At 41.1% G+C, this 17,749-nt stretch overlaps 1 protein-coding gene across 1 annotated transcript in view; it reads right to left on the bottom strand.

Annotated features, from left to right (window-relative positions):
- Window positions 1-17,749, bottom strand: part of PLCB3 (phospholipase C beta 3) — a gene marked incomplete in the record, with an annotated part of 460,897 nt that overhangs the window by 21,486 nt on the left and 421,662 nt on the right. The window contains 4 exon segments of the mRNA XM_053720071.1: window positions 778-867; window positions 1,050-1,126; window positions 1,221-1,347; window positions 6,049-6,256. Of these exon segments, the coding sequence (XP_053576046.1) occupies window positions 778-867; window positions 1,050-1,126; window positions 1,221-1,347; window positions 6,049-6,256 (502 nt within the window).

Below are 17,749 nucleotides of genomic sequence, written 5' to 3' on the forward strand. Positions count from 1 at the left end.
GCAATTTTAAGAGACTTTCCAATTCCAATATTTCAAAATGTGGCTCCCAGTATCACATTGCAGCTCCTTCAACAAAGGACACCAAGAGAATGGAGCAAATGTGATAATAGAAGTAAATTGGAAAGTTGTTTAAAATTGTATGTTCTATCTGAACCAAGAAATCCCTTTAATGTTAGCAATGCACTACTGAGAGCTAGCTGAAAAAGTTTGGCGAGCAATATGTGCAGCCACCAATCACCAGCGAGTTCCTAGTCGTGCATTGCTGATTTTAAGCCTACCTAGGTATGCTTTTCAACACAGGATACCAAGAGAATGAAGTAAATCTGATCATATAAATAATTGAAAAGGCTCTCAAAATTGCATGCTCCTTCTGGATCAAGAAAGTTTATTTTTAAATAAATCTGCAGTGCATCTTGCAGATTTTTGACCCTACAACATACTAAGCAGTGATTGTTTAATCAGTACAGGAATTCATTTATATCTGTCCCTAAGTGGCAATAAAAACAAGATAATATATAAACCTAAGGAAGGTTTTCTAAGGGGTAGATCAAAAGACTGCAAAAAAATAATTCAGTTTAAATGCTTTTAAAAATGCATTTTGTATGCTGATCTGTTGCATTGGATATCATATATTATTGCAGATATATACTATACAAAAGTATAAAAAAAGTGTCTAGTATTGAGCTGCAACTGTGTAGGGTCCTAGGAGGTAGGATAGAAAGGAAGAAACTGAGGGGGGTATGAAAAAAGGAAATATGGATATGAGTTGTGCCTCACCCATCTTTCTTTTGACGGTCTCGTGACTTGGCCTCAGTTATGCTGTTATGTCTTTTTCTGTCCAAGATTTTTTGAAGCTCTTTCTTCTCCCTGCACAAAGAGACTAATCGATCATTCTGCTGTTGACAGACCATAGTCTTGCCCTAAGTCTATATTTCAGTGCTCAAGATCCCTTAGCTTTCCACCCTCCCTTCTCACTCCATTGTGCTCATAAATAGGCATGACTGTACATTGCTTACTCCTCGGGGGAGGAGCCTGTTGATGACACTCACTTCTCATTGATCTCTTTCATTTTCTTGAGTTGTGCAGAATGACAAGACTGAGCCACTTCCTGCAGCTTTACAACAGCCTAAAGAGACACAGGAGATATCTGTGATATCTGGAGGAACTTGAATAGACAGGAAATACAAACAAGAGGGTGTTGTAGGACTATAACAATCTACCTGCTGCAAATGAGTGTGCTTTATTTTCCTCTCTTGTTCATGCTGAGCTTCCCTCATCTCCAAGAGTCGTCTCAGCTGCTCCCCCTGCAAATCTTGTATCTTCTGCTGCTCGTCCTCATGCTCAGAACTAAAACAGAAAAATACATATTATTAGAATCAGTTGTCTTAGAACCCTCACAAAATGGCTACCTTATGTTTTCCCAGTTTACATGTTCTCACATGGCTATAAGAAATAAATAAGGGGTGTCACACAAAAAAACTAACCCTGATTGGATCAGAGGCAGTTCCGCTCGGGACCAGCAGTACATTTAACTTTATCACTATTAGTGTATTTAATTGTATCACTATAATAGCCCTTTAAGTAAAACAATATTCCAGCAGAAGTTGCAAGACCAGGAATGAATTCCAACAGATCTGAATTCCAATCTGCTATAAAAACATTTGTTTCTATTGTTCATAGTAAGGAATATATCAGCCAAGCTTAAAGGGACGGTAAACCTCTACAATTTCTAATTTGTTTCACCACTTTTTAGTTAAAGGGATAGAAAAGTCCAAATTTAAATGTACATGGGTGCATTTAAATAATAAATAAAAGCATTTTGTTATTCATGTTTTCTTTCCTAAGATATGGAGAGGCCACAACGTCATTCAATTACTAGTGGGAATATCACTCCTAGCCAGCAGGAGGAGGCAAAGAGCACCACAGCAAAGCTGTTAAGTGTCACTGCCCTACCCATAATCCCCAGTCATTCTCTTTGCCTCTGTCAATGGAGGAGGTGAAGTTTAGTGTCTGAAGAAATTAATTTATTTTTCGGGTACTTTTCCCTGCAAGCAAGGATTTGGGTTTAGCTGAGTCCACGTCAATCTCTTCAGTAGAGTAGTGATGAATTTTAAGCAGTTAGGAAGTTGTGAGGTAGTCCTTCCTTTGTTTCCTAAAACATCGCTGCCCATGGTACAGAAAACCAGAGTTGGTTATTCACTCTGTTCTTTCTTTTTTTCTACAGGTCTCTGTAAGGAGTATGTGTCCTTTCACGCCTTGTGATCTGTCTTCCTGCCGGACAGCTAGACTGCAGGTAAGTGCTTTTGTCTTCTAGGTCTCGGAGACTGGAACTTCAGAAGAGTATGTCATATGCAGTAGATGGGGACATTTTTAAAATCTTTTATACAGGATTTTCTTTGGCAGTGGGCAGGCACATTATGTATGTTGAGACTAGGGGTTAATCATCCCTTTATTGGGACGTTTTTCCTCTGTGGGCTAATTTTGTTGAAATACTTTATTAGTTTGTGTGTGGGGCTTATGTTTTATACAGGGATTTATGTATAAACCTACAATTTGGCAGTTGGTTTTCTTTGCTTGCTTAGCTAGAACAGGCTAACTGACAGACTGCTTGAGTTTAAAAACCAGCTGCAGCTACTTGCATCTTATGTTGTAGGCAGAGGGAAACATGTGCCTTTTTCTTGCTGCGTAGTTTCCTCTCTCTGCCGGTCATGTGACTTCTCTCTGCTGTCGGATATTCATGGAGCGGAGCGGCGTCATTGAATTTCAATGTCGATCTACTATACGATAATTTTAGAGACTTCTGGCAGCCAAATTGTTGTATTAAAAATTCTTAAAGTGACAGTGTATTTAAAACATTTCTACAATTTGGGGAATTTTTTATGGACATGGACCAAGACTCTGTGTTTTTTGACAAATGCTTGTTATGCCTAGAGACACAAATTGTTTTGCCTATGCAATTCTGTGCTGCATGCTTAGTTAGAACACTTCAATTTAAAGATAAATTGTTGCTCTCTGAGACCAATGTCTCTTAGGATGATACTGTTCAGGCAATGCCACAGCTTTCTCCTCAAACGTCCCAAGCCTCTATGGCGTCACATACAGTGCCCTGCAGTTCCTCTCAGTCTCCTGGAGGAGTTTATTTGCCTGCAGATTTTGCTGCACATGTATCTTCTGCGGTATCTGCGGCATTATCTGCTTTTCCTATGCTGGGAAAACGCAAGAGGAAAATTAGACATAAGGTGCCTCTACAAGTTTCTCAGGGTACTGTCTTACAAAATGGAAACCATTTGTTCCATTCTTCCTTTGGTCCAAGAGGGTCAGTTCATGACGACCATAGACCTGAAGGACGCGTATCTTCATGTTCCCATCCACAGGGATCATCACAAATTCCTGAGATTCGCCTTCCTAGACAAACACTTTCAGTTTGTGGCTCTAGCGTTTGGCTTTGCCACAGCTCCCAGAATTTTCGCAAAGGTTCTGGGGGCCTTTTTGGCAGTGATCAGGTCTCGGGAAATTGCAGTGGCGCCATACCTGGACGACATATTGGTTCAGGCACCATCTTCTCAACAAGCAAACTCATACAGAGTTCTTGTTGTCTTTTCTACGTTCCCACGGTTGGAAAGTGAATCTGGAAAAGAGTTCCCTTGTTCCAGCTACAAGGGTGGTTTTCTTAGGGACCATAATAGATTCCCTATCTATGAAATTTTTTCTGATGGAGGTCAGAAAATCCAGAATTCTCTCCTCTTGCCTCTCTCTTCAGTCTACTGTTCGGCCATCAGTGGCTCAATGTATGGAGGTATAATTGGTAATTGGTCTGACGGTCGCTTCCATGGACATCATTCCCTTTGCTTGATTCCATTTGAGAGCTCTGCAATTATGCATGCTCAGACAATGGAACGGAGACCATTCGGATCTGTCTCAGAGCATAGATCTAGACCAGTCGACAAGAGACTTTCTCCCGTGGTGGCTTTCTCAGGACCATCTGTCTCAGAGCACCTGTTTCCGGAAACCTTCCTGGGTAATTGTGACCACGGACGCCAGCCTGCTAGGCTGGGGAGCAGTCTGGGACTCGTTAAAGGCGCAGGGACTATGGACTCGGGAGGAGTCTGCTCTCCCCTTAAACATCTTGGAGTTGAGAGTGATTTACAATGCTCTGATGGATTGGCCTCAATTGTCCTTATCCCGGTTTATCAGGTGTCAGTCAGACAACATTACCTCAATGGCTTACATCAACCACCAGGGAGGAACTCAGAGTTCCTTGGCCATGAAGGAGGTGGCTCAGATTATCCAGAGGGCGGAAGCTCACAATTGTTGCCTATCTGCCATCCACATTCCTTGAGTGGACAACTGGGAAGCGGATTTCCTGACCAGAAAGACATTTCATCCCGGGGAGTGGGCTCTCCATCCAGAGGTGTTCTACAGGTTAACCCTAAAATGGGGAGGTGCCAGTGTTGGATCTGATGGCGTCTCGGCAGAACGCCAAGCATCCAAGTTACGGTTTAAGGTCAAGAGCTCCTCAGGCCGCTCTAAAAGATGCTATGGCGGTTCCTTGAGATTTCGGTCTAGCATACCTGTTTCCTCCGTTTTTGCTCCTTCCACGAGTTATTGCTTGTATCAAACAAGAGAGAGCATCTGTAATTCTAATAGCTCCTGCATTTTCTTGCAGGATCTGGTATGCAGACCAAGTGAAGATGTCTTCTCGGCCGCCTTGGAGGTTGCCTCTGAGGAAGGACCTTCTAACTCAGGGTCCATTCCTCCATCCAAATCTCGTTTCTCTGAAGCTGACTGCTTGGAGATTGAAAGCTTAGTTCTGTCTAAGCGTGGATTTTCTGAGTCAGTCATTGAGACCATGATCCAGGCTCACAAGCCTGTTACTTAAAAAATGTACCATAAGGTATGGATTAAATACCTTTATTGGTGTGAATCTAAAGGCTACTCTTGGAGTAGGGTCAGGATTCCTAGAATTTTGTCTTTCCTCCAGGAAGATCTGGAGAAAGGGTTGTCAGTCAGTTCTCTGAAGGTCAGATTTCTGCATTATCTATTTTGTTACACAAGCCTCTGGCGGATGTGCCAGATGCTCAATCTTTTTGTCAGGCCCTGGTTAAAATCAGGCCTATGCTTAAACCTGTTGCTCATTATTAGAGCCTTAATCTTGTTCTTAAAGTTTTGCAGCAGGCTCCGTTTGAGCCAATGCATTCCATAGATATTAAGCTATCTTGGAAGGTTTTGTTTCTTATTACTATCTCTTCTGCTTGGAGAGTTTCGGATCTTTCGGCTTTGCTGTGTGATTAGCCTTACCTTATCTTTCATGCGGATAAGGTGGTTCTTCGTACTATCTTAGGAAAGAAAACAAAATGTATGCTTACCTGATCAATTTCTTTCTTCTGGATATGGAGAGTCCATGACCCCACCCTTTATTAAGACAGTTATTTTTGACTAATCCTCAGGCACCTCTACACCTTTGTGTTATTATTTTTCCATTACCCTTCGGTCGAATGACTGGGGATTATGGGTAGGGGAGACACTTAACAGCTTTGCTATGGTGCTCTTTGCCTCCTCCTGCTGGCCAGGAGTGATATTCCCACTAGTAATTGAATGACGTAGTGGGCTCTCGATATCCAGAAAGAAAGAAATTGATCAGGTAAGCATACATTTTGTTTTTCAGCAGCATATGCACATATCCTGTGAGGGCTTGTGCACCAGTATATAAGCTCAAAGAGCTGGCAGTAGAGTGCATTGCCTGTGAAGACTTAATTTGTGTCATACAAGGCACCACTGACTATCTGAGAAGCTGTGGTGATTGAATGCTGGTGTACAGGGCCCTCACAAGATATGTGCATATGCTCCTGAAAAACAGCAATAACTTTTACTAGAAGCACTTTTGCTAATGGAAGTATATTGCGAAAATCCTTCTTTTTAAATTAAAATGCTTCCATACACATTTCAGTTTTGACCTTTCTATCCCTTTAAATATGCATTTAAATAATAATTTTGCATAAAATGTTATCGTCATCTCCCAGAGACATAGTACATGTTGCTGTCACTCACTCATGTGATGTCCGTGGGCTTTTTCCCAGGCTCCGCCTCTTGCGAACATTTGCTAACTGAGTTACCCAGGTGCTCTGGTCTTTGCAGAGAGCTGATACCTTACGCAAATGCTTGCGGTGCAGTTGACGCAATTCCCGGTACTGACGACAGAGCAATTTCACAAAACTTTTCTGCTGTTTTAATTCTTCTAGGGATGGAGTGGAAACATCTGTGAAGAAAAAAGAAAAAGAAAAGATTTTGCACATCTTATATAAAACAAAATTTATGCTTACCTGATAAATTATTTTCTTTCCTGGCAGGGAGAGTCCACAAATTCATTCATTACTGTTGGGAATACAACACCTGGCCACCAGGAGGAGGCAAATACACCCCAGCGAAAGCATTAAGTATCCCTCCCACTTCACTTACTCCCCCAGTAATTCAGCAGAGAAAATACGGAAAAGTAGGAGAAACACTAAGGGTATTGAGGTGACTGAAGATAAGGAAAAACCCTGCCTTAAAATAACAGGGTGGGTTTGTGGACTCTCGCTGCCAGGAAAGAAAAGAAATGATCAAGTAAGCATAAATTTTGTTTTCTTTTCAATGGCAGGGAGAGTCCAGAAATTCATTCGTTACTGTTTTGAATCCAATACCCAAGCTAGAGAGGACACAGAATGGGAAAATAAGGCAAGCGGACCTAGTCTGAAGGCGCCACCGCTTGAAGCAATTTTCTCCCAAAGGAAGCCTCAGCAGAGGCAAAAACATAAAATTTGGAAAAGGTATGTGAAGAGGACCAGGTAGCCATCTTACAGATTTGTTTCATAGAGGCTTCGTTCTTAAAAGCCCAAGAAGAGAGACTGCATGGGTAGAGTGAGCCGTCATTCTCTCAGGAGGCCGTTGACCAGCTTCCTCATAAGCCAAACGAATGACACTACTCAGTCAAAAAGAAAGAGTAGTCGCAGTGGCCTTCTGACCCTTGCAGTTACCGGCATAAAAACAAACAAGGAAGAGGATTGTCTAAACTACTTAAATGCATGAAGATAAAATTCCAAAGCACATACAACATCCAGGTTGTGAGGCAAACGCTCCTTCTGGGAAGAAGGATTAGGGCAAAAAGAAGGAACTACAATTTCCTTATTGATATTGCGGTTAGAGACAACCTTAGGAAGAAAACCTAACTTGGTACGTAACACAGCCTTATCTGCACGGAAAACAAAATAAGGGGAATCACACTGCAAAGCAGATAACTCAGAAACTATGTGAGCAGAAGAAATAGCCAACAAAAACAAAAAACTTTCCATGACAAAAGTTTAATGTCAACAGAGTGCATAGGGCTCAAACGGAGCCTGTTGAAGAACACAAAAGAACAACAGGTTTGAACACAGGTCTGATTATAACCAGAGCCTGAACAAAGGACTGAACATCAGGAAGATTAGCTTCTTATACAGCAACACAGAAAGGGCAGAAATCTGACCCTTGAGCTGACAAACCCTTCTCCAAACCTTCTTGGAGAAATAACAAAATCCGAGGAACCCTCACCTTGTGCCAAGGGAAACCTGGATCCTCACACCAAGCCAGATAGGTACACCATACCTTGTGGTAAATATGATGAGCAACTGGTTTAAGAGCCTGGATCAGAGTATCAATGACCCTTGCTGAAAAACCTATTTTGGACAGCACTAGGCTTCAATCTCCACGCAGTCTCAGAGAAATTTGATTTTGGTAGAGGAACGGGCCCTAAAGTAGAAGGTCCGCTCAAAGAGGTAACCTCTACGGAGGAGAAGAGGACATTTTCACCAGGTCTGCAAACCAGGCCCTGCAAGGCGACGCTGGATCAATCAGAATCACAGATGCCCGCTCCTGTTTGATGTGGGCGATCACTCGGGGAAGGAGAGCAAAAAGGAGGAAACAGATAAATAAGACTTAAATTCCATGGAACCGCTAACACGTCAACCAACACTGCCTGAGGATCTCTCAATCTCGACCCGTATCTGGGCAGTTTGGTATTGAGACGAGATGCCATGAGGTTTATCTCTGAAACCCCCCACCTGAGAGTTATCTCAGAGAATACCTCAGGGTGAAGAGACCATTCAGGATGGAAGGTCTGTCTGCTCAGGAGATCTGCTTCCCAATTGCCCACCCCCGGGATGAGAATGGCCAATATGTGACAATTGTGAGACTCCGCCCACTGAAGAATCCGAGACACCTCTCTCATTGCCAGATAACTTCTCGTTCCCCCTTGATGATTGATATATGCCACTGAGGTTATGTTGTCCGACTGGAATCTGATAAAACAGACAGAATTAAGTTGAGGCCACCCCATCAGAGCACTGAAGATGGCCCTCAATTCCAGAATGTTCATTGGGAGGTAAGACTCCTCCCACAACCCGGTCCCCTGAGCCTTCAAGGGACCCCAAACCGCACCCCAGCCAAGTAGGCTGGTGTCCGTAGTCACAATCTCCCACGATGGTCTCAAAAAGCATGTGCCTTGAGAAAGGTGTTCCTGACAAAGCCACCAGGAGAGAGAATCTCTCGCATGGCTGTCCAGGATGATCTGTTGAGAAAGGTCGGAATAATCACGATTCCATTGTCTGATTATAGGGTCTCAGATGGAAGCAAGCAAAAGGAATAATATCCATGGTAGCCACCATGAGACCGACTTCTTCCGTGCATTGAGCTACATAGAGACATGCAGAGGACTGTAGAGAGAGGCAGGCAGAAAGAAGTTTGGATCGCTGTTGATCAGTTAGGAAGATTTGAATGGAAATCGAATCGATGATCGTTCCGCGACAACGCACCCTGGTATTTGGAACCAGGGAACTCTTGCCCAGATGTATTTTTCACCCGTGGGACCAAAGAAGACACAGAAGGGAGTCCGTCTGAGATCTTGCCAAAGGAAAAGATGGAGCTTGAAACAAGATATTGTCCAGGTAAGGAGCCACTGTGATGCCTCGCATTCTGGTCACCGCTAAAAGAGCTCCTAGGACCTTTGTAAAACTCCTTGGAGCAGTAGCCAGCCCAAAGGGTAGAGCTATAAACTGGAAATGTCTGTCCAGAAATGCAAAACGCAGAAATTGAAAATAACCCCCGTGGATTGGAACATGAAGGTAGGCGTCCTTAAGATCGATAGTGGTCGTGAACTGACCCTCTTGGACCTATGGAAGAATGGATCTAATAGTTTCCATCTTGAAGGACGGAACTTTTAGAAACTTGAGACACTTCCAGAATTGGACAGAAAGTACCTTCCTTCTTGAGCACCACAAATAGGTTTCAAAAGAATCCCAGGCCTTTTTCTGAAGGGGCACTGGGACGATCACTCAAAGAAGATACGCAATTAAAAAAGGCTGTCCTCTTTGTTGGATTTGAAGAGAGCCTTGATAGAAGGAATCCACTTCTTGGCAAGCGAGACTTAAACCCTATCCTATACCCCTGGGAGACCACGTCCAAGACCCAGGGGTCCTGAACATCGCAAAACCAAGCGTCTTGAAAAAAGGATAGTCTGCCCCTATGCGATCAGGACCCGGATCGGGGGCCATCCCTACATGATGACTTATTGTCGTTGGAGGGCATTTTGGACTGTTTGTTCTTGTTCCAAGACTGACTGGGTTTCCAGGTACTCTTCCGTTGGTCTGATTTTGAGGAGGCAGGAGATTGCTGACCCTTGTTAGGACAAAAATTACCAGACTGGCGACCTTTGGACTTAGCCGTTTTGTCCTTAGGAAGCAAGGCACCCTTCCCCTGGTCACCGCAGGAATAATAGAATCCAGGCCAGGACCAAACAATGTATTTCCCTTAAAGGCTAAGGAAAGAAGCCTAGATTTGGATACCATATCTGCTGACCAGGATTTTAACCAAAGAGCTCTTTGAGAAAGAACCACAAAACCAGAGGATTTAGCTTTCAGGCGAATGACTTGCATGTTAGCATCACATTTAAAGGAATTGTCTATCTTGAGAGACCTAATTCACTCCTGGATCTCGACTAGGATCATATCCGACAACGACTCACACCAATAGGTGGTGGCTCCAGCCACCGATACAATACCTGCAGCCAGTTGAAAAAGAAGACCCATCTTTCTGTCCAAGGGGTCCCTGAAGTAGATACTATACCCAAGAGGAATAGTAGTACGTTGGAGATAGCACCATCCACGTTGTGAATGGAACTGCACAATTCCAGGTGAGAGTAAGGAACTGGAAACATCTTCTTAAAATTACTTGATGGGGGAGAATGAAATTCTAGAAAAATTTTCTCCCAAAGAAAATTCTAAATTATCCTCCATATCCAGGGTTAGAAATCCAAAAAGGAAAGAATAAATAGAAAACTATATATATATATATATATGTATTATCAAATAGTCAAACAAATAAAAAGTGGCACCTCTATTAACCCCTGCTCTTACTGGGGCACTCACCACCTCCTGAATTAGAAGACCACACAGCTGCTGGAATGATTGAGCGGATACACTGATGTGGTGTCGTGCTTAAAGATCCTAACAAAAAAATAGAGTGTGGTGTACACGGACATACACCACACTCATAGGGGGCGCTTACTGGTAACTATAATATTAGTACAAATATAAAGCAAACAATAGAAAATAATGCAATCAATCAAAAAACACAATCCAAATTCGTAAATTGTATAGTGTGGGTAAATGCAAATATCAATAAATGTCCATACAAACAATCCTGAAAGAAGGAGGCAGCTCTCTGTCATAGGACGGTCATCCTGATGTATCGTGATCTAAGAAGAGAAAGGAACAGAGGCGCCAAACATGGCCTAGTAACGTCAGGGCACCAACACACAGAACCGACAGGATAAAATATACTCACAAGTGAGGCGCACCCAAATTGGTGCTATTGTGGCAGACTGGAACCTAAGCAGTGGTCCAGCTCACTGATCACCGCCAGCTGAGACTCCAGATGCAGAAAATCCTTGAAAGAGCCTATTGGTTAAAGCCTGGAAGGACAAGAAGAAGGCACAAACATAGCCCAGTAACGTTTTGACCAAGGAGATAGAGAACTTTAAGGTTGCACTTACAGGAGGCGAAGCACCACCAGGTGCAATATCAGCAGTACTGGGACCTCTCAGCCGCCCAGTGGACTGTGGAATCCAACCAGCAGGATAATGGATGTCCCAAAATGAGATAAAATGAGCAAGAAAGAAAAAATATATATGCCCTCCACAAGAGCAAAAAATGGATAGTAGCAAGTGTATATTTAAAATACTTTATTAAAACAAGCGACGCGTTTCTCAGCCACCACAGGGCTGTTTCTTCAGACTAAAAAACAATGTTAAAACACAGTTTTAATTGATGATTTAAGTATTAGCACCTGTGTAACCAAATTGGTAATTAGTTGATATGGCAACCTCTGTATAAAAATCACTCACAGGTAGCATTCAGAGCATTGACAGTTGTAATACATCTATATACAAAACCTATACAAATTCATACCACAATATACACAAATTAATTTAACAAACAATTAAAATCTAATAAAAAAACATAATGGTATGTATGTACTTATAAACTTTAAACACTTGAAAACCAATACATGATCCCTATATGGTATTTCGGAGTATAAATACTGTATCACCATAAGCCTATGCTGTGTATACAAAGTAAGTTTCAGGCAAGATGCCTCTCTTATATAAGCCATGCTAACTGCACTAAAATAATACATTTATTGGTTGCGAACTAATATGAGTGTCTACTCTCATCAACAGGTTATTTTACCTACTTGAATGGTCCGTAAAGCATAGGGATCAGGAAGTGAGCAAAACAATTTTTATATATTGATCGTTTTTAAAACCAAAGGCATTGTATCTAACAAATACAATAAACATTCTAAACTCACTGTTCATGGCGACGCCAATAGGCCCCGCCCCCCTACGTCACTGTAGGAGTGCACATGTTACGTAGCCTTCTTTTTTGGCCAATCTCAAAGGGGATTCTCCATGACAGAAATGGACCAAGCCTCCCAATTGCTCCAATCCTTAGATGGAACGGTAGCAAAGGGAGGAGCTCAAAACCCCCCCGTGTGTGACATCTAATGATCACTGATTGAGACGCCTCCTATAGCCATAGTGGCCCCAATGGATCTTCTACCTGCATTTTGTGACCTCGACCTCCCATATGATAGAGTCCCCCCATATGAACAACAAACAACGTCTATCACATACCTTTTGTTTAAAATCTAATAAAATAAAATACACCTGACTATTGAGGTAGTCTTATATAACTGGAATATCATTATGTGACTTAATGTGAATGTTCACTAACTGCTAGGCGGCTTATTGCTCATTTTATGTCATTTTGGGACATCCATTATCCTGGTGGTTGGATTCCACAGTCCACTGGGTGGCTGAGAGGTCCCAGTACTGCTGATATTGCACCTGGTGGTGCTTCGCCTCCTGTAAGTGCAACCTTAAAGTTCTCTATCTCCTTGGTCAAAACGTTACTGGGCTATGTTTGTGCCTTCTTCTTGTCCTTCCAGGCTTTAACCAATAGGCCCTTTCAAGGATTTTCTGGATCTGGAGTCTCAGCTGGCGGTGATCAGTGAGCTGGACCACTGCTTAGGTTCCAGTCTGCCACAATAGCACCAATTTGGGTGCGCCTCACTTGTGAGTATATTTTATCATGTCGGTTCTGTGTGTAGGTGCCCTGACGTTACTAGGCCATGTTTGGCGCCTCTGTTCCTTTCTCTTCTTAGTGCTTGGAGATCCGCCCCCCCCCCCCCCCGCCAAGCAACAGCGCTGGTCATCACTGTGATCACAGAAAGAAAACTCAAGTTGCGATCACAGCATAATAGTAAACTAAATTCAACACTTTCATAGAAGTGAATAAAGAAATAAGAGCTCTCCAACATGCTTCGAACACTAGCCCCAGTATGTAAAAGTTGGTCAGTTATGAGCGGATCTATGTATGCCATTCAAAAGGCTGTCATAGGAGTCCCAAGATAATCTGATGATTAACATACATATCCCAAGCATAGGATAAAAATATGTCCCCAAAAAACTCTATAAGGAGGAAATAGGTGCCAGCCGGTCACCCTCCCTGATGCCCATTTGTCTCCAGATCCAAACCCAACTGCAGAGTAGGAATAAAAACAAAGGGACTTACCCTCCAGGGTCCCTGCCATGTAGTAGTCACAGCCTTCCAGGTCTGACAGCTGCATCCATCCCTGACAGGGACCTGAGGTAGAAAGGAAGCTAACACTGGTTGTTAGGTGGGGTGTTTGCAAAGTATACTGGAAGGATGCTAAGGAAGGTTCCTTGAGACATCCAGCAGTTAACAGCCACCAATACTCTTACTAAGAGGATTACATGGTTACAGCATAACCCCAGTCCTGTCTTGCAGGGAAACTACCCATTATAGGACTTCCATTTCTTCAGAGCACTTTCTTCACCAACCTCCTAGTTGACAGAGGCAAAGAATGACTGGGGAAGTAGGGGAAGTGGGAGGGATACTTATAGCTTTGGCTGGGGTTTCATTGTCTCCTCCTGGTGGCCAGGTTTTGTATTCTCAACAGTAATGTCATTGGAAAGAAATATACACACAATATAACACATGCACCTAAACATTTATTAAAGGTTACAATTATACCGTACAGCCTCATTATACTATTGTGTGGCAACACTGATTTTTATTTTTAAAGGGACGGTCTAGTCAAAATTAAACTTTCATGATTCACATAGGGCATGCAATATTTTTTTTTAAATCTTTATTTACAACCAATTCATGATACATTTCCAGTTTCATCCAGAACAAAGGTAAACTTTCTATATCTGAATTGGGGATTTTCAAAACAACTTTAAATAATATACACACCACAAAACAAAAACAAAAAAAAGGGGAGGGAAGGGGGGAGGTGTTAGGGCATGCAATTTTAAACAATTATCTGCCTCGTATCTCAGTGAATTTAGACAATTTTTTTTACAGCTAGACAGTGCTAGTTCATGTGTGCCATATAGATAACATTATGAGAGGGCACTGATTGGCTAAAATGCAAGTCTGTCAAAAGAACCGAAATAAGGGGGCAGTCTGCAGAGGCTTAGATACAAGGTAATTACAGAGGTAAAAAGTGTATTTATATAGCTGTGTTGGTTATGCAGAACTGGGGAATGGGTAATAAAGGGATTATCTATCTTTTTAAACAATAAAAATTCTGGAGTAGACTGTCCCTTTAAATTAAACTTTGTGTGCTGTCTCGAGTTAACAGAGATTGTCAGGTACTCTGTATAAAGTTTTGAAAATAAAAAAAGGAAAAGATTTTTTTTTCCCAACACACAGTATAACCCCAGCATACATTTCATGCCCCTTTAAAATCCTTTTCACTGTGTGTGTGACATCATCATTTTAGTGGCACATGTAAATCAAACAGCACTTAACCTCTTAAGGACATATGACGGAATTATTCAGTCATAAAACAATTGAGCAAACTGAAAGCTGTGTCCTTAAAGGGTTAAAGTATAATCAGGCACAATTTAGGGCATTTTTTTGTCTATTTTTTGGTGTCACTTTGTTAATTTTGGATCAGTGTAGTGACCCAGATAGTGTGCCTACTTCTGCATTGTTTTAATTAACGGAGAGTCCTGATACTGAAAGTGAATATACTAAAGGTTGTATACTTTTCATAACATATCTCACTGGATTTCACAAAACATATGTATATGTGCATGTGTCTGTACATACACTTATACTGTACATACACTTATACTGTACATACTTATACTGTACACACACTTATACTGTACACACACTTATACAGTACACACACTTATACTGTACACACACTTATACTGTACATACACTTATACTGTACATACACTTATACTGTACATACTTATACTGTACATATACTTATACTGTACATACACTTATACTGTACATATACTTATACTGTACATACACTTATACTGTACACACACTTATACTGTACATACACTTATACAGTACACACACTTATACTGTACACACACTTATACTGTACATACACTTATACTGTACATATACTTATACTGTACACATACTTATACTGTACATATACTTATACTGTACACACACTTATACTGTACATATACTTATACTGTACACATACTTATACTGTACATATACTTATACTGTACATACACTTATACTGTACATATACTTATACTGTACACACACTTATACTGTACACACACTTATACTGTACACATACTTATACTGTACACATACTTATACTGTACACATACTTATACTGTACATACACTTATACTGTACATATACTTATACTGTACACACACTTATACTGTACACACACTTATACTGTACACATACTTATACTGTACATACACTTATACTGTACACACACTTATACTGTACATACACTTATACTGTACACACACTTATACTGTACACACACTTATACTGTACATACTTATACTGTACATACACTTATACTGTACATACACTTATACTGTACACATACTTATACTGTACACATACTTATACTGTACATGCACTTATACTCTACATACACTTATACTGTACATACACTTATACTGTACATACACTTATACTGTACATATACTTATACTGTACATACACTTATACTGTACATATACTTATACTGTACATATACTTATACTGTACATACACTTATACTGTACATATACTTATACTGTACATATACTTATACTGTACATACACTTATACTGTACATACACTTATACTGTACATATACTTATACTGTACACACACTTATACTGTACACACACTTATACTGTACACACACTTATACTGTACACATACTTATACTGTACATACACTTATACTGTACATACACTTATACTGTACACATACTTATACTGTACATGCACTTATACTGTACATATACTTATACTGTACATACACTTATACTGTACATACACTTATACTGTACGCGTACTTATACTGTACACGTACTTATACTGTACATACACTTATACTGTACACACACTTATACTGTACATACACTTATACTGTACATACACTTATACTGTACACATACTTATACTGTACATACACTTATACTGTACATACACTTATACTGTACACACACTTATACTGTACATACACTTATACTGTACATACACTTATACTGTACATATACTTATACTGTACATACACTTATACTGTACATATACTTATACTGTACATATACTTATACTGTACATACACTTATACTGTACATATACTTATACTTATATATTTCTAGATATCTATATCTATCTATATCTATATTTTTCTATCCATACCATAAATCTATGTATATATCTATATACAGTATATGTAGATATAGATGGATAGAAATATAATATATATATAAATAATATAATGACAATAGACGTACCTGGTACGTCAGTTGTCTAACAGAGTGCTGGAAGCGATTGCGATCGCTTCCAGCAGCTCTGAGGGTATTGCAGTGATGCCTCGATATGGAGGCATCCTGCAATACCCCTTTACAAGCCTCCGATGCAGAGAGAACCACTCTGTGGCCTTCTCTGCACCAGAGCATCGTTGGTGGGTGGGAGCAAGGCAGGGAGGCGGGTGGGCGGCCTGCCAAGTGGAGGGGGGCGGGATCAGAGGCCGGATCGGAGGCGGCAGTGTCCGGGGGCGCGCACGGGGGCGGCGGGCGGGCGCATGCACGGGGCGGGAGCGGGTGGGAACTGCTACACTACAGAAAAATGTAATTAAAAATTGGGAGAAAAGGGGGGGATTTTAATGTAATAAACAATCAAAGGGTTCGGGGGGGGGGGGGGAGCTACACTACAGAAAATGGCAAAAAAGGCCAAAAAATAATTAAAGCATATTTTTTTTTAATAAACTGGGTACTGGCAGACAGCTGCCAGTACCCAAGATGGCGCCCATTAAGTTAGAGGGGGAGGGTTAGAGAACTGTTTGATTGGGGATCTGTGAGGTTAGGGGCTAAGGGGGGATTCTATACAGCAGCATATGTAAATATGTTATAAAAATAAAAATAATATACCTTTTATTTTAGTACTGGCAGACTTTCTGCCAGTACTTAAGATGGCGGGAACAATTGTGGGGTGGGGGAGGGAAGAGAGCTGTTTGGGAGGGATCAGGGGGTTTGATGTTTCAGGTGGGAGGCTGATCTCTACACTAAAGCTAAAATTAACCCTGCAAGCTCCCTACAAGCTACCTAATTAACCCCTTTACTGCTAGCCATAATACACGTGTGATGCGCAGCGGAATTTAGTGGCCTTCTAATTACAAAAAAGCAACGCCAAAGCCATATATGTCTGCTATTTCTGAACAAAGGGGATCCCAGAGAAGCATTTACAACCATTTGTGCCATAATTGCACAAGCTGTTGTAAATAATTTCAGTAAGAAACCAAAAATTGTGAAAAATTATAAAGTTTTTTTTTTACTTGAACGTATTTGGCGGTGAAATGGTGGCATGAAATATACCAAAATGTGCCTAGATCAATACTTTGGGTTGTTTACTACACTACACTAAAGCTAAAATTACCCCAAAAAGCTCCCTACATGCTCCCTAATTAACCCCTTCACTGCTGGGCATTATACACGTATGTGCGCAGTGGCATTTAGCGGCCTTCTAATTACCAAAAATCAACGCCAAAGACATATATGTCTGCTATTTCTGAACAAAGGGGATGCCAGAGAAGCATTTACAACCATTTATGCCTTAATTGCACAAGCTGTTTGTAAACAATTTCAG

The sequence above is a fragment of the Bombina bombina genome, chromosome 7 (genome assembly GCF_027579735.1).
Source record: "Bombina bombina isolate aBomBom1 chromosome 7, aBomBom1.pri, whole genome shotgun sequence".
Lineage (NCBI taxonomy): Eukaryota > Metazoa > Chordata > Amphibia > Anura > Bombinatoridae > Bombina > Bombina bombina.